The 25,934-nt window shown below is 42.9% G+C and overlaps 1 protein-coding gene across 1 annotated transcript in view; it reads right to left on the bottom strand.

Annotated features, from left to right (window-relative positions):
- Positions 1-1,442: 1,442 nt before the first annotated feature.
- The window catches only part of LOC134910693 (fucolectin-like), a 104,338-nt gene continuing 79,846 nt past the window's right edge, over positions 1,443-25,934 (bottom strand). The window contains exons 4-5 of the mRNA XM_063919016.1: positions 12,161-12,467; positions 1,443-1,743 (exon numbers count right to left, since the gene is read on the bottom strand). Coding sequence (XP_063775086.1) covers positions 1,605-1,743; positions 12,161-12,467 — 446 coding nt within the window. The 3' untranslated portion in view covers positions 1,443-1,604. The remainder of the gene's footprint in view (positions 1,744-12,160; positions 12,468-25,934) is intronic.

The raw sequence follows: 25,934 nt of genomic DNA, 5'->3' as shown, positions 1-25,934 counted from the left end.
TTGCTACTAATGTTGTCTCTCTAATTGGATTGTCTGATTAGCCGCTGCTCTACATGTTATTATTTGTTGTTTAGATGTTGTTATGGTGATGGTGCACGGCATCGCCCCCTCGGGGGTGACGTCACTTTGAGTGGACGCGTGTCGCGGCTTCCGGCGGGACGCCCGACCACGGCCTCTTCACATGGGTGCAAGTGTATATAAGGTAAGATTGTATCTTTTTTTGTTTAATGTATCCTGAAGATAGTGCTGAATAAAGAGCACTGAAACGTTGTTACCACTTGGTTGTTCGCTTCCGTTTCTGATTGCTGAGCACCGCACTGGTATGTGAGTTATTTGAATGTTTTTGTGAAGGCACCGGCATGATTAATACACCAGTTTTTCATGAGTGCCGGACTGATGCTCTACTATATATATATATATATATATGGTCATTTCAACATAGAAGGGGATTCATCTGCACATAGATCCAGCACATTTAACTACTGCGCATGCGTGGCGGCCATTTTCACCATGATTGTAGTGCCCGATGCTGAACTCCGGAAAGGAAACTATTTAAATATGGGTGTGATTTGTGGGTCCCCCTGGACCAAGATGCCCAAGTGCACCGTACATATTGCACCCATTATAGAAACGCCAATGTATATACACACACATGCCCCCACACCACAAAGCCACTCCTCTTTTGTGTCCGAACCGAGTGTAATTTGGGTGAGTGACACCTCTGATAGTGACCACACCTAAGAGACAGATCTGCAGCAAAACCCAATTAGACTTACATGATAGACAATCTTTATGTTTGTACAATGTCTTTAGCAGGAGACTGTCATTTATAAACCAGATGTCAGCTATCTGTAAACAGGTGGTCTTCAGTATGCCGGTTGTCGGGATCCCAGCGCACAGTATACCCGCGCCAGAATCCCGACAGCCGGCATACTGACACTTATTCTCCCTCGTGGGGGTCCACGACCCTCCGGGAGGGAGAATAAAATAGTGGGGCGTGCGTAGCGCGCCACCGTGCCCGCAGCGAGCCCGCAAGGGGCTCATTTGTGCTCGCCACACTGTCGGTAAGCCGGCGGTCGGGCTCCCGGCGCCGGTATGCTGGTCGCCGGGAGCCCAACCGCCAGCAGATCGTACTACACCCGTGTAAACCTGTGATACGTTCCTGATATAAAGCGTGAATTTATTTCAATCACCTTATTACATGGTAGCAGAACTGCAGGTGAGGTCAGAGAAAGTCTTAGTTCTACATTAATGACCCAAACCTCCAATCCTGAAGCCTAGAGTAGTGTCTGGTAACGTGGCCGGTAGACGGGTATCACAGGAGGAAATGTCCCAGACAGCACTTAATGTCACAGTGTGGCCGCAGATTGCGCAGTGACTATAGGACGATGGTGGATACTATTGCAGAAGCATAATATATGACACGTGTTTTAATGCCTTTGTTTTATTTCAGTGAATTAATTTTGAACCCAAAATATGAAACAGGATAATTTTTCAGGTGAAAGAAGAGAAAGTGATTGGCTATCGCAGTGTGATCAATGGATCTGAAAGACGGTAAAATCTCGCACCGACACTTTATGCAATAATAAGCAGTATGATTAGCTTTAGTAGCCAATTATTTGTATCTCAGAGAAGTGGAGGTATTGTTGTACCGGAAGATAGACGATCACATAGCGTCCCACCATCCCATCACACTCAAAGGTTTGTGACGCTCCAGCTGCTAATGTGGTAATCTCTCCGCAACTGCAGAACCAATAGGAAAAGAGTTCACGTTAGTGCACGCTGTACGTGATTATGTTCATTACACACAGGCTCTATAATATACTGGCCTCAGGACGTTTTCTATCATTTCTACAGCAATAAACATCAAATAAAATCAAATGATTAAAAAGATTTGGCATTTTAAATAGAATTCCATATTATTCCAAATTCACCCACTAAATACACATTTGGGGCCACATGTAATTGGGTGTTTTTTTCTGAAAAATACAAGTTTAGCGCTAAACTGGCACATTTTACTGGACTTACAAACTCACAAGTGTAATAGGGTTTGGGAACATGCAAACATGTCCCCTGCAATCCCCAAACTCCCAATTGCACACATATAACTCGGACAAGGGGGGTCATTCCGAGTTGATCGCTCGCTAGCTACTTTTAGCAGCCGTGCAAACGCATAGTCTCCGCCCACAGGGGAGTGTATTTTCACTTTGCAAGTGTGCGAACGCGTGTGCAGCCGAGCTCTGCAAAAACAGTTTGTGCAGTTTCTGAGTAGGTCTGAACTTACTCAGCCCTTGCGATCACTTCAGTCTTTTTGGCGCTGGAATTGACGTCGCCCCTCAAACGCCCGGACATGACTGCATTTTCCCTACCACTCCCAGTAAAAAGCCAGTTGACACCCATAAACGCCCTCTTTCTGTCAATCTCCTTGCGATCGGCTGTGCGTATGGTTTCTTCGTTAAAACCACCGCTCAGCAATGATCCGCTTTGTACCCGTATGACGCGCCTGCGCATTGCGGTGCATATGCATGCGTAGTAGAAACCTGATCGCTGCGCTGTAATAGGATTACCAAAAGTTGCAAAAACAATAGACCGGCTTATGGCTGGCGAGTGTGACAGAAGCATGACACAGATCAGAGAGATCTTTCTTCACTTTCACACCCTCCTGACCCCAGGCCAACATTGCTGGGTGACCTTATCATACAGCCCATTAAGAACCTCTGCAATCTGGTGGATCATTAGTAACACCTATCCTTGTTTATCAATGCCTGTTTCCCTATAGAGTGTAGGCATGAGAGCAGGGTCCTCCTACCTCTATGTCTGTCTGTTATACCCAGTTTTCTTTTATCACCGTTGTTTCCATTTGTAAATAGCAATGGAATATATAAGAAACTATTAATAAATAAATAATGAGAAGCCCAGAGCCAATCACTGGTGGAGCTCCTCTGGTGCTGTTAGGTGATTGGCTCAGGGGTTTCCCATTGACAGGAGTCACCTGGGTCCCAGTCATTTGCGCAGAGGAGCAGCATGTGGAAGTCCTGACTGGATCGGAGTGACATTTTATTTAACCTCTGGGATGCCTACATGGAACAAATGGGATGTGTTCTACACTGGAATAGGGGAGTACAGTATTTAGGTTATTTCTACAGGTGACGCAGATTACTACTGGAGAAGAGGACGTGAAGGACAGCGTGGGATGTAGGTAAGTACAGATGTATCCACATTTATCTTGACTGTTAATAGGATTAACTGTGACTGGACAGTCGGACTTAATCCCCTGCTGTATTGTTCTCTGTATTGTATTGCAGTTGAGAACAATAGCTGAAAGGTTTATGCTAATAAGTCATGTTGGGACTAGGCACAGAAAACTACTCAAGATAACGGGGGATACATCTGTATGTGTGAGTGTCAGTATGTATGTGAGTGTGAATGAATGATTTATTTATGTTATTATTTATGTTACTGTCATGGTGTGCGTGTAATATGTTTATTATAATATTTATTTTACAGGTAGAACTACAGGTACCAGCAGGCCTTTTAATTCCCCACACGCTGCTACAGTAATTGTGGTTCTACAAACACCAGCATGCGGGGAGGCTTCCTGGGATCTTTATTTCCACCTGTGAATGATAATATTATTTTATTTCTTACACTTATTGGACTATGAAATCGGCATACACAGCCCGGTAATGCTGGGGATTGCCCCAGACTTCAGCCCTGGCTCTTGAGTGCCCTGCGCAGTGGGCACTCCTTTATTGGAGAGTCCTCACTCCCCAGGGTACCCCAGCCAGGGCTAACTAGTTGGGGATTGATGCTGTGGCCGCTGGGACCCATATAAGCATGTGCTCGGGCTGCAGAACTGCCACCCTGGCTAGTGAAGACCAGTGCTGGTTCCACAAATACGGGAGACCCCTGCATCTCCCCCTCCATAGTTTTGGAACCAGGACTGGTCCAAGAGCTTGGTGCTGATTGTAAAACATACAGGGGAGCTCTACTCATTTTTTTTCCTCACCGGTCCTTTCAGGATGTCAGATGAATGTGGCCATAGATGGGCTTATGGGATGATGACTGTCAAACATTAGACAATGTGTTTGTTGCAAAGAGGCAACAAAAAAGATAGATTGCTTTTTGGAGCACTCTTTTATAACAAGTTTAATATGTAATTTGATATGATTATAATGTTAAAACGTAACCTTTAATTCTTACTCCTAAAATAAAGGGGTTCATCTGAGTAACATCAATTTGTATGTAAATGTCACTCTTTGATGCATTAGTATATTTGCATCCCCCGAAAAATTATACAAATTATATATGTATATAGTTCATGAATTGAATCAATATTTCATACGTGGTAAAAATATATTAATCTGAATGATCACTAGTGACCCATAATTGGATCGTAATCAATAATCCATAATTGAATATTCATATTGATATATTGATCATTGATATACTGTGGAATATGGGATGATGACTGTCCCAGCATCTCTGTAATCGCTAATGCCCCTCGCTTGTCCTTGTCTGAGTGGAACATCTCCTTTACTTCTCCCGGCTTGTTCACAGTATTACTCTCGTGGTAGGAGACAATATCTCCTTCTAGTTATTACAAAGCTGATAGTGAATATAGTTGTGCCCAGGAGTGAGCATACTGGACCTTTCAGGAAGCCTTATAAATTATATGAGCTGAGGTGTCCACCGGTGCCTTGGCAAAGACCCATGGTGCAGTTAAAATGCGTCAGTACCAGGCAAGAAGAAGTAAAGGGGATGTTCGGCTCAGACAAGGATTAGCGAGTGGCTTGGCTGAGAGAAGCGACAGATGTCTCTCTCAGCTAATCAGCAGTCAGCCCATTGAAATCAATGGGACTGAGCCCGAGGCAAAATCTGAAGAACCGTCAGCGGGATTGTGAGGTTTTACCCCGGTTTGGGATCCAGGGCATGCAGGGAGATCCAAGCTGTTGCTCAGATTGTCCCAGATCCCAGAATTTTGGGTGGGTCCACTTCCCAGAGAACCGGACCCGCTCATCTCTAGTATTAATATAATTTACTACTGAGATCAGAGTATTGTGGGGGCCTTTTGAAGGCAGGGCCAAATTAACAACAAGGCAAGAGGGGGGACACACATTGGGGGCTCCCACATACAGTATAGCTACATAACCAATATGAGGGCTCTGTGGCATAATGTGAACTGGGGGTCTACATTGTGTTTAATACATTTGTATTGCTGGGAGCATTTGCACATTATACTTTTAGCAGCATTTCTTACTGACATTTTTATTGGTAGGGTCCCTACAAGTTATCCATCATTTGGCCCCCAAACTTTAATCCAGCCCTTTGGGAAAGGTACAGATGGAGCCTCTGTTATCTTTGCTGTTTCTCCGCCTAAACGGAGGTTTAGTCGCACCTAGCGATAGCTTAGGTTGCTGAGTTTAATCACAGATAGACGCGTTGAGGCACGACTACATACTCAGCATGCAATACACATCTCCACCACTGGGTGGCTAATGCTACACTAATCCAGTACTTTAGAGCGAATAGCGGTAGAATGATCTGATGGTACAATGGTCAGAATGATCTGATGGTACAATGGTCAGATGGAGAGGGTCAATTAAATTATATATATATATATATATATATATATATATATATATATATATATATATATAGTTAATACATACAAACATATTAAAACACTTGTCAATTGCCAATTGCTGTGTTATTGAATGTGAGCGTCCAAGTCCCGTAGACAAAGCAATAGAGTAAAAATTCATATAGTTTATGCAGATGCAAATAAAGTGTGAAAGCAATAATGTAGTTTATTGACGTTAAAGTATGTATAGTATACTGTATGTTTTGTACAAAATGAGCGTACAAGTCCCTTAATGGCATATAACAAACACCAATGGGAAGGAATCGCTGCTTACAGAACTTTTACACATGAGCTTGTGTATCTTCCAAGAAGTGGTGTGGGCAATCGGTGAAGTCTTCTGCCAGTAGACCTGGGTTCGATTACCAAAGTGCAAGTGTATTTTTTTCTGACACTCACTTTATTTTTTTATTTTTTTTAATCTATTGTAATATAACATACCAATTAGTATAAATTAGTGTATTTTGGCGTAATTAACTGTTCGAGCAACACAGTACTGTAGATCATCGGCATTAGAGAATCTATGTTGTACTTTATGAGAAGGAATCACTGCTACTGTACCATTTACACATCAAAGTGACTGCAGTTCTCTATCTGAAGTTAATATGCAGTGCAATATTGTGTTGTACATTTATTGTAACCTGGCCTCCCTCGCTGTCTACTGTATGAACTGTGCAGGCTCCCAGGGAGACAGGAAGAAGTGGGATGGGGGTAGGGAGATGCTGGCTTAATACCGTTTTCTGTATTATGAGCATCCAAGTCCACTAACAGCATAAACAAACATTAATGGGAAGGAATGGCTGCTTGCAGTACTTTGACACATCAGCTTGTGTATCTTCTGAAAAGTGGCATAGGCAAACAGTGAAGTCTTTGGCCTTCGATGCTGAGAGTCCGGGTTCGATTCCCAAAGTGCTGGTTCCAGGGTTTCTTTTCTGACACTAACTTTATTATTTACATTTTTTTAATCTATTGTAATATACCTTCACATTCAATAGAAGTGTGCACACAGGTTTTACATAAATCAGGGTAAATCTGTAGGAACAACACATTCCACTATCTAAAATACACATCTGCAAAGAGGACCTGTAGACATACCAATTAATATAAATTAGTTAATTCTGATGCAATTAAATGTTCTAGCAACACAGTACTGAGATCGTCGGCGTTAGAGAATCTGTGTTGTACTTTATGAGAAGAATCACTGCTACTATACCATTTACACATCTATCAAAGCGACTGCAGTTCTCTGTCTGATTTTCATATGCAGTACAATATTGTGTTGTATATTTATTGTAACCTGACCTCCCTCCCTGTCTACAGTATGAACTGTGCAGGCTCCCAGGGGGAAGGGGGGAAGGGAGGTGGGTAGGGGGAGGTGCTGGCTAAATACCATGTTCTGCCTTATGAGCGTCCAAGTTCCTTAACAGCATAAACAAACACTAATGTTTTTTTTAAAATCTATTGTAATATAACTTCACATTCTATAGAAATGTGCACACTTCTAGTCATTACCGCAGAGTACATCCAGGAACTTAGTGAGGAGCTTTTATCTCTCCCCATTATACTTAGATAGATAACACTTTCCTCTGTAGCCTGTAGAGCCGGGTAAGTTACAATCTGTTCGTGCTACTTAGTACTCAAATAGAAACTACTGTACTGAGATGCTAAACACAGTGTTTTGACATCCAGGAACTTAGGGAGGATCTTTCATCTCTCCCCATTATACTTAGAAAGATTACACTTGCCGCGGTACGTTACAAGCTGTTTGTGCTATTCTGCTGGCACCCAAATCGGCTGACTCGCCTTGTGCATGCTCCTGATCATCTCTATAAAACAGCTTGAATTCACCACAACTGACCTATGAATCATCATAAATATCCAAGGACTTACCTTTAACTAGTACTACTCTACGCAGACATCTCTCATTCCTGCGCTGAGATAAACACTGGATTGAATCCTGGATTGAATCCTCTGCACACCTCCACTGAGAAGTACTTCAGTTTGGCAGCTACTGTACTCTGCATTGGACATCCCAGATAAGGTACTGTGGACTACAACCTATCTTTGGCTCCATCCAGCCCCTCACTTAGACATCATCCACCTCTGTTCTCCGAGCAACAAATAAGTGACTTATTGCATTAATCAACTAATATCAGTATATTCAGGCTCTGAATTACTGAAGGCTCACTGTTTCAAACTGCAGGATCCATGTCCCATGACACGTTATCACTACCCCCACAAGAAATCTACTTCAAAGGCCTCTCACACTAAGACTTTTCACACCTACACAGTAGGAATTGGCTTCTAACACCTTTCCACAAGACTGCCTATCCTAGGATAATTGACTAAATCAGCAGTTATTTTATTTAACACTTGCTTCAAATATACACAATAGGTTATAGCAATAACTCTGTTCATAAACCCATTATAATTTTGTATCAGATACCGAATTGGGGGAAATCAAAACACAAACAGGAAAAAAAAACCCACTGCTTTCTCTCCCTCTCTCATTATCATATGCAGCTCATACTTATAGTGATCTATCATTGATGACCCAATGTATACGTATTCCTAAAGCTTCATTCTTTCATTCCGCCCACCACATTCCGCAGTTCCTATCACACCATCACAGGCTTCTATTCTCCAATCCCATGGCATTTTAAAAAGAAAACACCTTAAAATTAGGGCCCACCCTATTGAAATGACTCGCTCATTCGAGTGCATTGCTGCCTGGAGTTCGACAGGATTAGGTTTCACAGTATTTCTCATTTACCGGCTCCTGGAGATGGAAAGAAATTTCTACAATAAATTGCAGACACTGTTGCTGGCCTGGCTCTGGAACATCAAAAATGGCTCATGCTCGGGAATTTCAATGCATGGGTGGATGATGAGCTCTCACGCCTTGGCCAAGACCTCCTGTGCACAATGAATGGTCTGGGCTTCACACAGGTCATTCCTTCTGCCACACATAAAAGTGGTCACACTCTCGATCTTGTCTATCAGATTGGATTAGAAGTCACTGACCTAAAAATAAACCCAGTCACAGACCACCACTCCCTTTGGTTCTCAGTTGCAACTCCTCAAATAAGATCTCTGCCCTTAGAGTTGACCAGGTATCGTCCAAGGAGGGGTATGATCCCCCAGGCTCTTGCTGCAAATCTGTATCTCTCTGCTATACTGGGTGCCTGTGAAGATCCCTGTTCCCTAGTCCGTTATTTTAATAGGGATGTTATGGCTGCAATTGATATTATCGCCCCTGTGTGTATAAGACCTTGTAAACCACAACGTCAAGCTCAATGGTTCGACAACAGCATTAGTGAGCTCAAGGAAAGGGGGCGTAGACTGGAAAGATGATGGAGGAAGACTAACCTAGTGGAAGACAAAATAAAACTAATAAAGCATAACGAAGACTATCAATCGACAATCACTCGTAAGAAATCACAGTTCCTGTCAAATGAGATCACGGCAGCAAACAATAGGCCAGCTCAACTTTTCCGCACAGTGGAGATGCTTTACAAGCCAGCATGCCTGCAGACTGATGAAGCCCTCTCCCAGGCAAGATGCAACAAGTTTGCAAACTTCTTTGCAGATAAAATATCCACCATCCGGAATCTCCACAGTGCCATCACAGGAGTGCCAAACTACAAAGCATGCCAATATAAGCCTCCTGCCTTCATGGACCAGCTTTGACCCAGTGGATGTAAAGGAAACTGCTGAAATTGCTCAAATTTTGCATCCCACCACCTGTGATCTGGACCCGGCCTCAACCAAGCTTCTAAAAGGTTGTATGGATATAATTGGTCCTATCTTTGCAAAAATTGTTCAATGCTCTTTGCAAATAGTCATTTTTTCTGGGACCCCAAAAGGAAGCAATTGTTAGACCGCTTCTTAAAAAACCTAATTTAGATGCTGACTGCATGACCAACTACAGCCCGGTATCAAACCTTCCTTTCCTAGGAAAGGTTATTGAGAAAGTGGTTGCAAATCAACTGGAAACCTGCCTGACAACCCATGATATTTATGATCCATTCCAATCAGGATTCAGGAGAAGACATAGCACTGCAACAGCCCTGGTGTGTGTGTTAAATGATCTTCTGATGGCAAGAGACAGATGTGACTGTTCAATATTAATCCTTCTAGATCTCTCTGCAGCATTTGATACCGTGGACCATGGGCTTCTGATTGAGCGACTGATACATTTCTGTGGTTAGGATGGGACAGTCCTAGGCTGGTTCAAATAATTTCTCACAGGCAGGTCACAGAGTATAGTCTGGATTATACGCATCACCATCAGTGCCATTGTCATGTGGTATCCCACAAGGTTCTATACTATCCCCCATGCTTTTTGCAGTACACATGCTTCCGTTGGGTGAAATAATCAGGCGCCATGGCCTGGTCTACCACTGCTATGCAGATGATACACAACTGTACTTGTCCTTTGCTCCGGGCACTGATAACCCAATAGCAACCCTAAATGGCTGTCTAGCTGAGCTCCAGGAGTGTATGAGCGCCAGCTGGCTGCGACTGAACCCGAATAAAACAGAGGTCGACCGCAACATCAAAGGACAAGACTGCAGCATAGCCAACCAACTGGACTTACACTCGGGGATTCAGAATTACAGACCACTGATCGTGAGCGGAATCTTGGTGTTGTCCTGGATGGTGGCTTGACACTTATACATCAGATATCAGCCACAATCAAATCCTCTTTCACCTGAGGAACATAGCCAGAATCAAGCAGTTAATTCCCTCAGATGATCTGCCAAAAGTCATACATGCATTGGAATAACCTCGATTAGACTACTGTAATGCCCTCTACCTTGGTCTCCCAGCAAAAGAATTGCAATGCTTACAGCTGGTGCAAAACACAGCTGCCAGGCTGTTACCCAACCAGCCCCGTTCTAACCACATAACACCCATCCTCTATTCCCTTCACTGGCTGCCTGTAAGATGGCGAATCATCTTCAAGATTGGCTTACTGAGTTTCAAAGCACTACATGACCAGGGCCCAAGATACTTGAAGCAGCTTCTGACCCCATACTGCCCCACTCGATTACTGCGATCTGTAGATGAATGACTTTTAGCAGTACCTAGAATCTCCTGTAATTCATCTGGGGGTGGAGCTTTTAGTCATGCGGCTCCGATGCTATGGAACTCACTTCCCCGCAACTGCGAGAGGCCCCAACTATAGAATCCTTCAAAAGTTGACTCAAGACTTTCCTGTTTACTCAAGAATTTCCATAATTGTCCCTTTTAGTATCTTCATGCTTCTGTATTTTATGAAAATATACCTCATTCTTTTCTGTACTATATTATGCTATGTATCTGTTAAGCACCTTGAGTCCTATTGGAGAAAGAGCACTATATAAATAAAATTATTATTATTATTAAATACAAAATACTATACAGCGATGCAAAGCACAGTGATTTGGCATCCAGGAACTTAGGGTGGAGCTTTTCTCTCTCCCCATTGTACTTAATACTCTGGGATTTGGACGCTCACATATCCCTAACATCATTAGACCATACTGTACCTGTAACACATTCGTTTGCATCTGTATATGCTGTACTATTTGCGTCTGTACTGTATATACTGTTATAAACTGTATGACATACTGTAGCATAATGTAGCGTAATGAGACGCACCAGTAAAGTAGTTCCTACGCTGTAGTTCAGTATTGCATTTTAATGGAGACCACACGTATGCGCATTAGTGATTTTAAAAAGCGACATCTGGTGGATGATCGCTGGTATTACACTCAAAGGTATTGCCAAATGCTCTGTGTGTCTCCCTATGACCTGGTGCGCCTCCTTCCACCCAGGCATGCTGCATATGCCCGATCGCGACTAACGCCTCAGCCAGCCAAGATAATGGCGGCTCCAGGGCCGGCTCCGGGGCTTGTGGCGCCCCGGGCGGCTTTAGGGGGCGAGGCTTAGTACAGGGGGCATGGTCATTCACGCCCCCTGTACAGCTGAATTGATGTGCGGTGCGCGATGACGTCATCGCGCACCGCACAGTAAAGGACCTCTCCAGGAAGGGAAACTAGACGCGTACGCGGCTAGTTTCCCTTCCCAGCGGCAGCGGACGGGGGCACACACCAGCAGCGGATCTTGCCCTGGTGCGGCGCCCTCCGGAGGGCGCCCTGCGCCCTCCGGAAGGCGGCGCCCCGGGCAAAAGTACTGCTTGCCCGTGGCAAGATCCGCTACTGGGCGGCTCCATCTGTAGATGGCGACCAGTGCCTGTTGCATGTCACTGCATTAGAGTATGCCTTCTCTGTGGTCTCCAAGGCATTGGCAGAACCGATGGAACAACTAGGGCTCACCTCTATAATCAGAATTGTTGTAAACATTTTTACATTTTTGAACCTTGACACCTTTGTAAATGTTATACGTCACTGAGCTTCTGAATGGGAGCACTGCTGGGTATTTTCCCATCATTCTCCTCTGATAATTTGCTTTGTTAGAGGTAAGTTACTTAAATAACCATCATGACATCTCTATGAATAATTGTGTCCTCACCTTGGATTGGTCTTTCCATCATTTTCCAGTGAGTTCCCAAAAACAATTTTTGCTCCGTTCAGCCGTTCTGGACAGCAGTCTCCTCGGTTGGTGATAATTATATTGGAGATGTGATAGGAATCCAGTAAGTCCACTCTCCACCAGGGACCAACATCATTACTAGAGTGAAAGCACGACCCATGGAAATAGTTGGGATCTGTGTTTCCATCTATTGCATTCGCACCCAGGCCCAAATATCCAACGGAAGAGTCTAGATGTATAGATGACTGCGTCGCACGGCCTCTAAGAGCAAGATTCTCATATACTGCTGTATGAAAAGATATGACGGGAAAAATACATTACAATTTGGTATTGGGCAGTGTGTTATACTAAACAGTAATAATACAGCACAAGGATTGTCACGATGCACAGTACGTAAGGTAGTGCAGGTTGAGGTCATTGAGTTCGTGAAATGTTGCACCTTTATAAAGTAGTCTATTATCTCTCAGCTGAAAAAAACTGAACAATTATTTCACCACCCAAAAAGATATCTCCAATCAATTCCAAAAATATTTCCAAACTCTCTACACCGAAATTCCAGACGCACCCTTATTGACCAAATCTCTTCTAGATACAATCTGCTTACCAACTTTAAGCACACAACAACTAGAACATTTGGAAGAAGATATCACAGAAGATGAAATTAAAAAGGCTATCCAAGATCTTACACTGTATACATCTCCTGGTCCAGATGGACTGAGTGGAGAATACTATAGAATTATTTCCCCCTCTATTCAAAGGAAAACCCAAATACACTGATTTTAACTGAAGCCCATACCATTTTATAACCAAATCCCAATAAGGGCCCAGAATTAGTGGACTCATTTAGACCAATTAAGCTTATAAATGTTGATTTTAAATGACTGTCAAAAATGATGTCCTCACGTCTACAATCTATAAAGCCTTCTATTCTTACACAACATCAGTGAGGCTTCACACACTACAGGCACTCAGTTTTTGCTATTAGATCTGCATTATCTGCAATAATAGCAACAAAATCTTTGAAAAATCACGACAAGATGCTTTAAAGTTTACATGCGGAAACAGCATTCCATCAGATCTCATGGAAATACCTGTATCAAATTCTAGAGAGAAGAAATTCTGGTCCTTCCTTTATCAGTTTGATAACATTTTTATATACTGAACCTAAAACCACCTTAATAGTCAATAACCTATTTAGTGACCCAGTCAATCTCCAGAGAGGAATGAGACATAGGTGCTGCATGTCCCCTGTCTTGTTCAGGTTAGCTCTGGATCCTTAAGTAAGAATCTAACAGGATATGAAAGTACACCTACACAGTAGGAATTGGCTTCTAACACCTTCCAAAAGACTGCCTATCCTAGGATAATTGACTAAATCAACAGTTATTTTATTTATTACTTGCTTCAAATACACCCAATAGGTTATAGCAATAACTTTGTTCATAATCCCATTATAATTTTGGATCACATACCGAATTGGGGGAAAACACAAAAAAAAAAAAAAAACACTGCTTTCTCTCCCTCTCTCATCATATGCAGCTCAAACTTATAGTAATCTGTCATTGATGACCAAATGTATACGTATTGCTCCTGCTTCATTCTTTCACTCCGCCCACCACGTTCTGCAGTTCCTATCACACCATCACAGGCTTCTATTCTCCAATCCTTTGGCATTTTAAAAAGAAAACACAGGCGCATTCGTGGGAAGCGAGCAGGCCGGAAATGTATTTCCCCCGGTAACCATCTAAGTCCTTTGCCCACCTGCTCACCCCCATACTCAAAGAACAATCAAATAGAAGTGATAACAAAAAGACGGCCCTGTGTTTGGAAGGACAGAACTGTCAACTCTCACTTTGTGACCCCCATACCCAGAGCTCCTGCACTTAACATAAAGAAAACTGAAGGCCCTCTGGTATGCCCAATCAGGTCAGTCCTTTGTAATGCCAGATCTATAAGAAACAAGACTGCAACAATTGCTGACCTTATTGAATCTGCAGATCTAGCCTGTATTACAGAGACCTGGCTAGATGAAAATGCAGCACCTATATTGGAGGCTGCAGTACCAACAAACTACTCTGTCATCCACAACCCAAGACTGGACCGCAGGGGTGGCGGGGTGGCTATCTGCTTCAAAAAAGAACTTAAACTTAGGGTCCACCCTATTGAAACTACTCGCTCATTCGAGTGCATTGCTGCCCGGAGTTCGACAGGATTAGGTTTCAGAGTACTTCTCATTTACCGGCCACCTGGAGATGGAAAGATATTTCTACAAGAAATTGCAGACACTGTTGCTGGCCTGGTTCTGGAACATCAAAGATGGCTCATCCTCGGGGATTTCAATGCATGGGTGGATGATGAGCTCTCATGCCTTGGCCAAGACCTCCTGTGCACAATGAATGGTCTGGGCTTCACACAGGTCGTTCCCTCTGCCACACATAAAAGTGGTCACACCCTCGACCTTGTCTTTCAGATTGGATTAGAAGTCACTGACCTAAAAATAAACCCAGTCATCTGGTCAGACCACTACTCCCTCTGGTTCTCAGTTGCAACCCCTCAAATAAGATCTCTGCCCGTGGAGTTGACCAGGTATCGTCCAAGGAGGGGTATGACTCCCCAGGCTCTTGCAGCAAATCTGGATCTCTCTGCTATACTGGGTGCCTGTGAAGATCCCTGTTCCCTAGTCCGTTATTATAATAGGGATCTTATGGCTGCAATTGATATTATCGCCCCTGTGCGTTTAAGACCTCGTAAACCACAACGTCAAGCTCCATGGTTTGACAACAGTGTTAGTGAGCTCAAGAAAAGGGGGCGTAGACTGGAAAGACGATGGAGGAAGACTAACCTAGTGGATGACAAACTAAAACTAATAAAGCATAACGAAGAATATCAATCGACAATCACTCGTAAGAAAGCACAGTTCCTGTCAAATGAGATCACAGCAGCAAACAATAGGCCAGCTCAACTTTTTCGCACAGTGGAGATGCTTTGCAAGCCAGCATGCCTGCAGACTGATGAGACCCTCTCCCAGGCAAGATGCAACGAGTTTGCAAACTTCTTTGCAGATAAAATATCCACCATCCGGGCTGGAATCTCCACAGTGCCATCAAAGGAGTGCCAAACTACAAAGCCCTCCAATATAAGCTACCTGCCTTCATGGACCAGCTTTGACCCAGTGGATGTAAAGGACACTGCTGAAATTGCTCGGATTTTGCGTCCCACCACCTGTGATCTGGACCCAGCCTCAACCAAGCTTCTAACCGGTTGTATGGATATAATTGGTCCTGTCTTTACAAAAATTGTTCAATGCTCTTTGCAGACAGGCATTTTTCCTGGAGCCCTAAAGGAAGCAATTGTTAGACCGCTTCTTAAAAAACCTAATTTAGATCCCGACTGCATGACCAACTACAGACCGGTATCAAACCTTCCTTTCCTAGGAAAGGTTATTGAGAAAGTCGTTGCAAATCAACTGGAAACCCGCCTGACAACCCATGATATTTATGATCCATTTCAATCAGGATTCAGGAGAAGACATAGCACTGAAACAGCCCTGGTGTGTGTGTTAAATGATCTTCTGATGGCAAGAGACAGAGGTGACTGTTCAATATTAATCCTTCTGGATCTCTCGGCAGCATTTGATACCGTGGACCATGGGCTTCTGATTGAGCGACTGATACATTTCTGTGGTCTGGATGGCACAGTCCTAAGCTGGTTCAAATCATTTCTCACAGGCAGGTCACAGAGAGTATCATCTGGATTATACTCATCACCACCAGTGCCATTGCCATGTGGTGTCCCACAAGGTTCTATACTATCCCCCATGCTTTTTGCAGTAAATATTGCTCCCATTGGGCGAAATAATCAGGCGCCATGGCCTGGTCTACCACTGCTATGCAGATGATACACAACTGTACTTGTCCTTTGCTCCGGGCACTGATAACCCAATAGCCACCCTAAATGGCTGTCTAGCTGAACTACAGGAGTGGATGAGCGCCAGTTGGCTGCGACTGAACCCAGATAAAACAGAGGTCCTTTTGATACGACCGCAACATCAAAGGACAAGACTGCAGCATAGCCAACCAACTGGACTTACACTCGGGGATTCAGAATTACAGACCAGTGATCGTGTGCGGAATCTTGGCGTTGTCCTGGATGGTGGCTTGACACTTAAACATCAGATATCAGCCACAATCAAATCCTCATTCTTTCACCTGAGGAACATAGCCAGAATCAAGCACTTAATTCCCTCAGATGACATGCCAAAAGTCATACATGCATTTGTATCATCTCGTTTAGACTACTGTAATGCCCTCTACCTTGGTCTACCAGCAAAATAATTGCAACGCTTACAGCTGGTGCAAAACACAGCTGCCAGGCTATTAACCAACCAGCCCCGTTCTAGCCACATAACACCCATCCTCTACTCCCTTCACTGGCTGCCTGTAAGATGGCGAATCATCTTCAAGATTGGCTTACTGAGTTTCAAAGCATTACATGACCAAGGCCCAAGGTACCTAAAACAGCTTCTGACCCCATACTGCCCCACTCGATTACTGCGATCTGTAGATGAAGGACTTTTAGCAGTACCTAGAATCTACCGTAATTCATCTGGGGGTCGAGCTTTTAGTCATGCGGCTCCGACTGTATGGAACTCACTTCCCCGCACAGTGCGAGAGGCCCCAACTATAGAATCCTTCAAAAGTAGACTCAAGACTTTTCTGTTTACTCAAGCATTTCCATAATGTCCCTTTTAGTATCTTCATGCTTCTGTATTTTATGAAAATGTACTTCATTATTTTCTGTACTATATTATGCTATGTATCTGTTAAGCGCCTTGAGTCCTATTGGAGAAAGAGCGCTATATAAATAAAATTATTATTATTATTATTATTATTATTTGAAGTCAATCAAATTGGTGCTCACTCTCTTACATTATTAGCCTTTGTGGACGATTTATTATTATTTCTCTCTAACCCAAAAAATATTCTACAAACAGTTATTGACACAATAACACAATTCGGTCTCATTTCTGGTTTTATTATTTACTTTAACAAATCTATAGCCATGTCACTTACCCAAAACACGTGCCCCATTTGGGTACGCAACCTCAATATTTCATGGTCTTCTTCTAGTATCTCATATTTAGGAAGCCAACTTCCAAAATATATTTCCTTTTTATATACTCTTAACATAACCAAGACAATAAATAAAGTCACTGCCGAACTTACAGAATGGAGCAAAATACAACTTTCCTATTTGGGCAGGGCTCAGTTAATAAAAATCATGTCCTTTCCTAAAATACTGTATCCATTACAAGTCCATTACAAGTCCTGCCGTTAATTCTTACTAATAAAGATGAGAAATCACTGAACAATGTTTTCCGTCAATTTATTTGGAACGGCAACAAACCGAAGATAAGCCTTAACATTTTACAAAAAAGAAAATCTGAAGGAGGCTTTAATGTCCCTCATTTAATGTTCTATAATCAAGCTGCTATATGCAGATATATAAAAGATTGGATCTCTAGTCACAAGAAATACGCTAATGTTGCACTAGAACAGCAACGCATACCAGATATTGGGGATCATTCCGAGTTGATCGCTCACTAGCAGTTTTTAGCAGCTGTGCAAACGCATTGTCGCCGCCCACTGGGGAGTGTATTTTCGCTTTGCAGAAGTGCGAACGCCTGTGCAGCAGAGCGCCTGCAAAATCTTTTCGTGCACAACAAGACCAGCCCTGGAGTTACTTAACCTGTGCGTTGATTCTAACGACGGAGGGACGGCTTTTGATGTCACACACCCGCCCAGTGAACGCCCAGCCACGCTTGTGTTTTTCTATGAACTCCCTGAAAACGGTCAGTTAACACCCAGAAACACCCTCTTTCTGTCAATCACCTTGCGGCAGTTTGTGCGATTGGAATTGTTGCTAGAACCAGTGCAAAACCACAATATTTGACAAATACCTCACGTTTGGCTTTAATGACGCATGTTCAAATTTTAGAAAAAAATAATTTTTACGAGAAATCAACCTTTTTTTGCGAAATTTCAAGCCAAACACTATACCAAATATTTCTTGCGAAGGGTTACACTATCTGACTGGAACAACAATTTACAGTGCATCCAGAAAGTATTCACAGTGCTTCACTTTTTCCACATTTTGTTATGTTACAGCCTTATTCCAAAATGGAATAAATGTATTTTTTCTCTTAAAATTCTGCACACTATACCCCATAATGACATGAGAAAAGTTTTTTTTTAGATTTTTGCAAATGTATTAAAAATAAAAAACTAAGAAATCACATGTACATAAGTATTCACAGCGTTTGCTCAATACTTTGTTGATGCACCTTTGGCATCAATTACAGCCTCAAGTCTTTTTGAATATGATGCTACAAGCTTGGCACACCTAACTTTGGGCAGTTTTGCCCATTCCTCTTTGCCGCACCTCTCAAGCTCCATCAGGTTGGATGGGAAGCGTCGGTGCACAGCCATTTTCAGATCTCTCCAGGGATGTTCAATCGGATTCAAGTCTGGGCTCTGGCTGGGCCACTCAAGGACATTCACTCAGTTGTTCTGAAGCCATTCACAGAGTTGTCCTGAAGCCAGCCCTTTGATATCTTGGCAATGTGCTTAGGGTCGTTGTCCTGCTGAAAGATGAACCTTTGCCCCAGTCTGAGGTCAAGAGAGCTCTGGAGCAGGTTTTCATCCAGGATGTCTCTGTACATTGCTGCATTCATCTTTCACTCTATACTGACTATTCTCCCAGTTCCTGCCACTGAAAAACATCCCCACAACAATGCTGCCACCACCATGCTTCACTGTAGGGATAGTATTAGCCTGGTGATGAGCGATGCCTGGTTTCCTCCAAACATGACACCTGGCATTAACGCCAAAGTATTCAATCTTTGTCTCATCAGATCAGAGAATTTTGTGGTTCTCCTTTCTCCACAGAGGAATGCTGTAGCTCTGAGTGACCATTGGGTTCTTGGTCACCTCCCTGACTAGGGCCCTTCTCCCCCGATCACTCAGTTTAGATGGCCACCCAGCTCTAGGAAGAGTCTTGGCGCTTCCAATCTTCTTTCTTTTACGGATGATGGAGGCCACTGTGCTCATTGGGACCTTCAAAGCAGCAGATATTTTTCTGTACCCTTACCCAGATTTGTGCCTTAAGACAATCCTGTCTCGAAGGTCTACAGACAATTCCTTTGACTTCATGCTTGGTTTGTGTTCAGACATGCACTGTCAAGTGTCGGACCTTATATAGACAGGTGTGAGCCTTTCCAAATCATGCCCAATCAACTGCATTTACCACAGGTGGACTCCAATTAAGTTGTAGGAACAGCTCAAGGATGATCAGTGGAAACAGGGTGCACCTGAGCTCAATTTTGAGCTTCATGGAAAAGGCTGTGAATACTTATGTACATGTGATTTCTTAATTTTTTATTTTTTATAAATTAGGAAAAATCTCAAAAAAACTTTTTTCACGCTGTCATTATGGGGTATTGGGTGTAGAATTTTTAGGGAAAAAATAAATATATTCCATTTTGGAATAAGGCTGTAACATAACAAACTGTGGAAAAAGTGAAGTGCTGTGAATACTTTCTGGATGCACTTTAGATACTGCATTCTGGCTACTCTCTCAGCCGTCCAATCCACCTTCTTACTTTTATTGTCTAGCCCTTTCTCCAACATTCTCATGTGAGTTTTGCACAGGGATTGCTGCTTGGCGTGAAAAATTTCCACATATACAATCTGTCAAAGTCAGAAAAATATCTCTATGCACACTGCCATATTTTGCACCTCATACAGGTCCGTGCTGCGCATGCGTACGCTCTCCCGTGCGTGCGCATACTCACAGTCGCGGGCACCCGCAGGCGCACGGTATGCGTATTTACGGTAGAGTTTATGTGATCGTAGCGTGCGACTCAATCGTAACATATTTTCACTATATAATGTATTTTGTAGATCATGGTCCCTTTGATAGATTCTGAAAGTTTAGTTAATATAGCATGTTCCTGGACAGAGAGATCCCTCTTTGTATTGTACGAAGGGTCTAACAGGGGTCATACAGTGGTGTTTAGTACCCATCGGAAGAGTATTTAATTAGCAATATTCCGGTGTTGGTTTGGAGCGGATTAATCGCTCGTGCGAATAGTTATGGACATAAGAAGTTTATGTCCATTTACTATTATTTGTTCTTACTTAGCCATGCGGCGGGAAACCTAGTATCCCACCCACCTGAACAGTTGGAAGAAGCCACAGCCCACCTGTATGAATCAACCTATGACCTTTTGTTATAATGCGAAGCCGAATTCCTGTGTCCAATGAACAATGAGATTGTAGGGACCATTGAATTGTATTGTGTGTGGGGCATAAATAGACAAGCCGACCATATCCAGTTCACTCTCTTCAACGGTTCTCATTGCTGATAATCGGGAGCTGGATATCGAGGCGCATGCGATCGTTTCCCCTTGTGCGTAAGTCTTCTCCGCAATCATATTGATCTTCTTGTTATTGTGAGCCATTTCTCTCTCTCTCTCTCTTCTCCTCTTTCTCTCTTATTTTCCCTTAAAACGTAATTGTATTGTATTGTATTTCCTGTGTAGTTATCTGGTTAGGTAGTCTATGTTATATTGTAGTGTATGACTTGTATTGTGTTAATTCTTTTGCAAGTATATCATTCATAATATATATATATCAGGCGTTGGACCCTAAGCACGGTATCTGTGTATTTCTTATAGTGTTAAGTATTCTCAGAGTGTCGGTGACGCTCGAACAGCTTTTAAGTTAATAAGGTTATACTGTGTTGCATTTACACTCTATCATTACACTAAGGTTTTACTGCATAATACACTGTTTATGGTTTAGATATAAAGGTTTAACATTGTGAGCGTCAGCGCCGCTGGTGATCTCCTCGTGGTCCCGAGCGTCCGCTACGCTATAGCGAATCATTACGTTAGTCGGCAGCCAATAGCGTGCCTGCCTGTGATCTCTTGGCCGTGAGCGAACGTGACGCTTGAGCGTCTCGACTACGGCTAAGCGATCGTTACGCAACGTGCGTACCCTTACGGTATTCCATACGTAAATAGCGTACAGTGTTCTTAGACCTCTTAAAGGGTTTTATATACGATAAATATTTAGCTTTGTCAATTGCGGGCTCGTCCAGTCCTTCACATATCTGCACTAGGTAGATTCAGCAGACATTATCCATCAGCAAAGGGCGGGAGATCATGTTCTTTGCAGTGCTGACGGGATAAGCGTCTGCTTTGCTTAAGTAAAGAGTGCTGAAGGAACCCGGGAACCGGAGGTAAGAACAACACACTAGTGTCTTTTAAAACTGTTTATTTCTGTCTTGCGTACACACGCACGCACGTATATATCTGCATTTCTTTTTCACTCGTGTATTTTCATATGTCACTCTTCTGTTTGCCATTTTTATAAGTTGATAAACGTACTAAGAGAGATTTGCCGCTATTTCATAGTTTAAGAGTAAAGGTAATATAGTTAAAGTATAGACAAACACACAGCTTTGCCTGAGAGACAAGGCGAAGTCAGTGTGGTGCGCGGTAGATGATAAAGGATCATCTACATTGATAAACGTATAAATTGTGTTACGGTGGATCTTTGCTTTGCGTACACGTGTCTCTAACAAAGGACTGAGACTTGCGTACGCAACCCAAAGGCCGACGCACGCAGCGTATATTACACAACGGAGCGTCCGTGTACGCCCACGTAACTCAAATCACAAGTGTTATTTTTACGCAATAAATAACGCAACGCGATAAATAGCGCAAATCTATTTTGGTGTCCGAAATTTAAATTAACAGATCCTCCTCCTAATTTACAACACATCTGGTTTAAAGAGAAAATTTCTGCGCAGAAATAGAAAGAGAAACAAAAGTGTACATGTGGTGAGTGAGTGTGTTTTATACAATTTTGAGGTTGAACCACAAGAAAAGTATCGAGTTCTCGTGAAGGTACATACGTGTAAGTGACGTACATGGTGGCTAGGGAGGCATCCCTGGTTAAGCATAAAATTTGAGCATTAGAGTATAGCGGACCAAGAGGTCATACTGTAGCACAGACCAGGAGGTCCAGAACAGACCAGGAGGTCCAGGTACAGCAGACAAGGAAGTCCGCTATAGAGTCAAGAGGCACAACACCAAGAAAGGGTTGGTGCAACACCCATATAGGCCATACAAGCTCTGGCTGACGGATTTCGCAGCCGCAATTTTCGATTCCGTTGGTCGCTCCGTACATAAGATTAGTTGCTTATGTTCTGAACGATTGTACCGCACGTAATTGTGTACATTAGTTAGTAATCTGACCTAGTACCACTAGAGTAAAGGGGTCACAAACGCTATTTGTACATTCTAACGTGATTTGTGTAATTTTTTTATTTTAAGGGAAGTTCGCTGCTCACTTAGGAACTATCCAACAACCGATACTTGCTGGGGAACGCGCCCCAGTAAATAAAGGTTCACAGGGGCCCTGGGTTGGGTACCACAGCTCTGGATACAGTGATTGCAGTACTGGCCAACGTGGGCGAGGAGTGAGTGGAGTACTCGGTAAACTTCGCCGCCAGCCTGCCCAGGACATCTTGGTTTTTTTGTAAGGGTTCGCTGAAGAAAAGCAACCCCTACGAGTTATGGGGGCCAGTTGTTCAGGTAGGGGGCGATCAACCTCGGTTCGGGTTGATTTAGTTAACCGACCAATCGGGACGGCAAGGTACGTGATGTGTGAAAAATACGGTTCACACACAGAGGTTTTATGTGATGAATGGGAGAGAATGACTGTACATGACGGGGAGAAGTTCCCGAAAATAGGCAGCTTTAGCCCAGAAGTGTTACTGAATCTAAGGAGGAGGATAGGTCTCATTAAATCAGCAAAGAGACGGAGCAAACATTATGATTATTTAAAACTTTGGCAACAGGAAAGTGAATTTCAAAGAGAGGTAACTGACATATCTGACTCTTATCTTGGGAGGAGAGACATGGCGATGGAGAGGGTTATGGTTGCGGAGAAAAGCACAATGTTGAACAACAAAAACGCTCTTAACAACTGTATTATAGATGATAAGAATAATGTAATAAATGTAACAATGATAATTGTAATACTGTTAAATGTACAACTATTAACCTGTGCAAGTCGCACCCCATGTTAAACTTCCCTCAGGATTACCTGCAAGAAAGTGAGCCCAGAACGATGTCGGCACCTCTTCCAACAACCATCACACAAGACATCCAGGTGGACGCGACCAAATCGGTAAAGGCAATAATCAAACCCCCTAACGGAGGGTCAGGTGAGGTCGTGTCCACAGGTACGTACAAAGTTTTATATCACGCACAAACAGATGTACCCCATATTGTAAGACCAACACAAGATGATGTAGTTGAGTTTGATCCGGTCAGGGTGATCGCAGTCCCCAATGGGAAGACTGACGATCAGGGAATCATTCCCGTCAAGGACAGTGCAATGCGCTGTCTCTGGTCCCGGACCGAATTGAGGTCAATTATGTCTGAATTTCCTGATCCTAGGAAAAATCTAGCCGCATGTCAAAGGTTTATTAAAGAACTAGGAAACGCCACAGAACCCACCAACAAAGAGTGGCGAACCGTGCTGAGGACATGTTTGCCCTCCAGTGTTGACCCTGCAAAATTCATTGCTGATTGTAAATTAGACACGGAGGTACCTTGTACGGAGGAACACAATCAGGAATGTATTAAGCAGATCAACCGACAGTTGGGAGTATATTTCCCAGCCGCTGTCAAGTGGAATGAAATTTTCTCCATAAGGCAAAACGAAAGGGAAAGTATTTCTAATTATTTCAATCGAGCACTGCAAATAATGGCTAGAAACACTGGGATCACAGACATCAAGACAAAGGCACAGCATAAAGGAATAGCGGTTAAGGTATTAATGAATGGTTTAAAGGATGAATTAAGAACAAGGGTACAGACCACCAACCCAAACTGGAGAGATATCTCGGTGGCCGCATTAAGAGAGGCCGCTATTGATCATGATCAGAATATCACCAGATACAGAGAGTCACTAAGTGACAAGTTAATGGCAGCAAGTATACAGGCCCTAACCACAAGACCACTCCAACAAAAGCCCCACACCCCTGCGAGAAATTTAAATGTGGAAGTCTGTTACAATTGTCATAAAAAGGGACACTTTGCGAGAGATTGTAGATCAAGAGAAATACAAAAGTCATATCAATCTCCTAGACAACAACCTAACCATGATATCCAAGGAAGCAGGGAAGTACAGGGAAAACGGTTGATGGTGATGAGCATCCGAGCGTTTGAGGAGGCATCAAATCAACCAAAACCTCAGATCACTGACACGTGGAGGAAGCCCAGGATTTGTTATCTTTGTAAAAGAGAAGGGCATTATGCCAGCAACTGTAACAGCCCACATAAAGTTAGACCCCCTAGACCAAGAAATGAGCAAAGTAATGACACACCAAATTATAATCAGAGATCAGATAGGAAGAATTTTGGCCCACACTCATGAGATGTAGTCAAGAAAGGTGATCACTAGGATGGATGGTAAGCCTGAGGTAACAGTTAATAAATTGGGAGGTCATTCCCTGAAGACACAGGAATGACCGGGTGAAACGTTGTAAATGTATCTGTGAAATGTTTCTTTTTCTCTCTCCCCATCTCTGACGATTATTGGTAGGACTCAAACATTGCATATCTGCTTGGTCTTTGCAGAAGTCTACCAAACCCCAGCATGACCTATCCACATCAATGTATCCTGGCCAGATACAGACAGTGGAGTAATGGGGGTGCTGGTGGGGAAGGGACTGCGCAAGGAAACCATTGGACATATAGATATGGCAGCCTGACGATCTGACAATGTTTTAAAATGTTTGAAAAATGTTTTTTTTTCTCTTTTCCTATTGTTGGTTATTGTTGATTTATGTAATATACATATACATATGAAGTGTTCTCTCTCTCTGTTGTTTTTTTTTGTTTTCTCTCTTCTCACTCATGTTTTCATGGTTTAAAGATGGTATGTCACCCCTCAGTTAGACAAATGGTGATGCAGGATTTTTGCTCCTTACAGAAAGATCGCTGGTTTGGAAGAATATTGCATCACCGGAATGTTTGTTTGGAAGACTGAGAGACAGCACCTTTGAGATGACGACAGAACAAGAAGAACAACAAGACTAGAGAACTAATCATCGTAACAAGTTTCTTTCCCCCTCAAATTGATTTTCTGTACCCCATTACAAGTTTCTTCTTTTCTCCTCCAGTAAGATGGACTTGCCCCAAGAGACTGTGATATGGATTTTCCTGTTGACCATGATGTTGACCAGAGCAGTCTGTTTCGGTGAGAGTATCAGTGAGGTCGAGAAAGGATCCAGAAAGGTCCTGATGATAAAGATAGAGGTGTAAATTTCCAATAACAACCCAATCACCAAGCAAAGGCGAGTACCGGAAACGATCTAGCAGCCATGTTATCTGTAAACATTTTCTTTTAAGGATTGTTAGCTGAAGAAAACTGTATCTGTAGGATCTGTAACAACTGTGTATGAAAGAAATAGAGTGCACTGTCAGGAAGCTGCTGGTGTAGGGGGTGGTAATTCCCCAAAGAAATATATATGCAATAAAAGTAGTAGTCACCAGCGCTAAGTTGTAAAAATTAAAAATAATACTATAATTTAAAACAAATTCAGGACGGTAGGTTATGTTGAAAAAGGTATATAATAAATTTAATAAAAATAATATCATAAAATCACAGAT

Source organism: Pseudophryne corroboree, chromosome 4 (assembly GCF_028390025.1).
Source record: "Pseudophryne corroboree isolate aPseCor3 chromosome 4, aPseCor3.hap2, whole genome shotgun sequence".
In the NCBI taxonomy this organism is placed as follows: Eukaryota; Metazoa; Chordata; class Amphibia; order Anura; family Myobatrachidae; genus Pseudophryne; species Pseudophryne corroboree.
The sequence above is the reverse complement of the archived record's forward strand: the minus strand, read 5'-3'. Positions and strand labels throughout refer to the sequence as shown.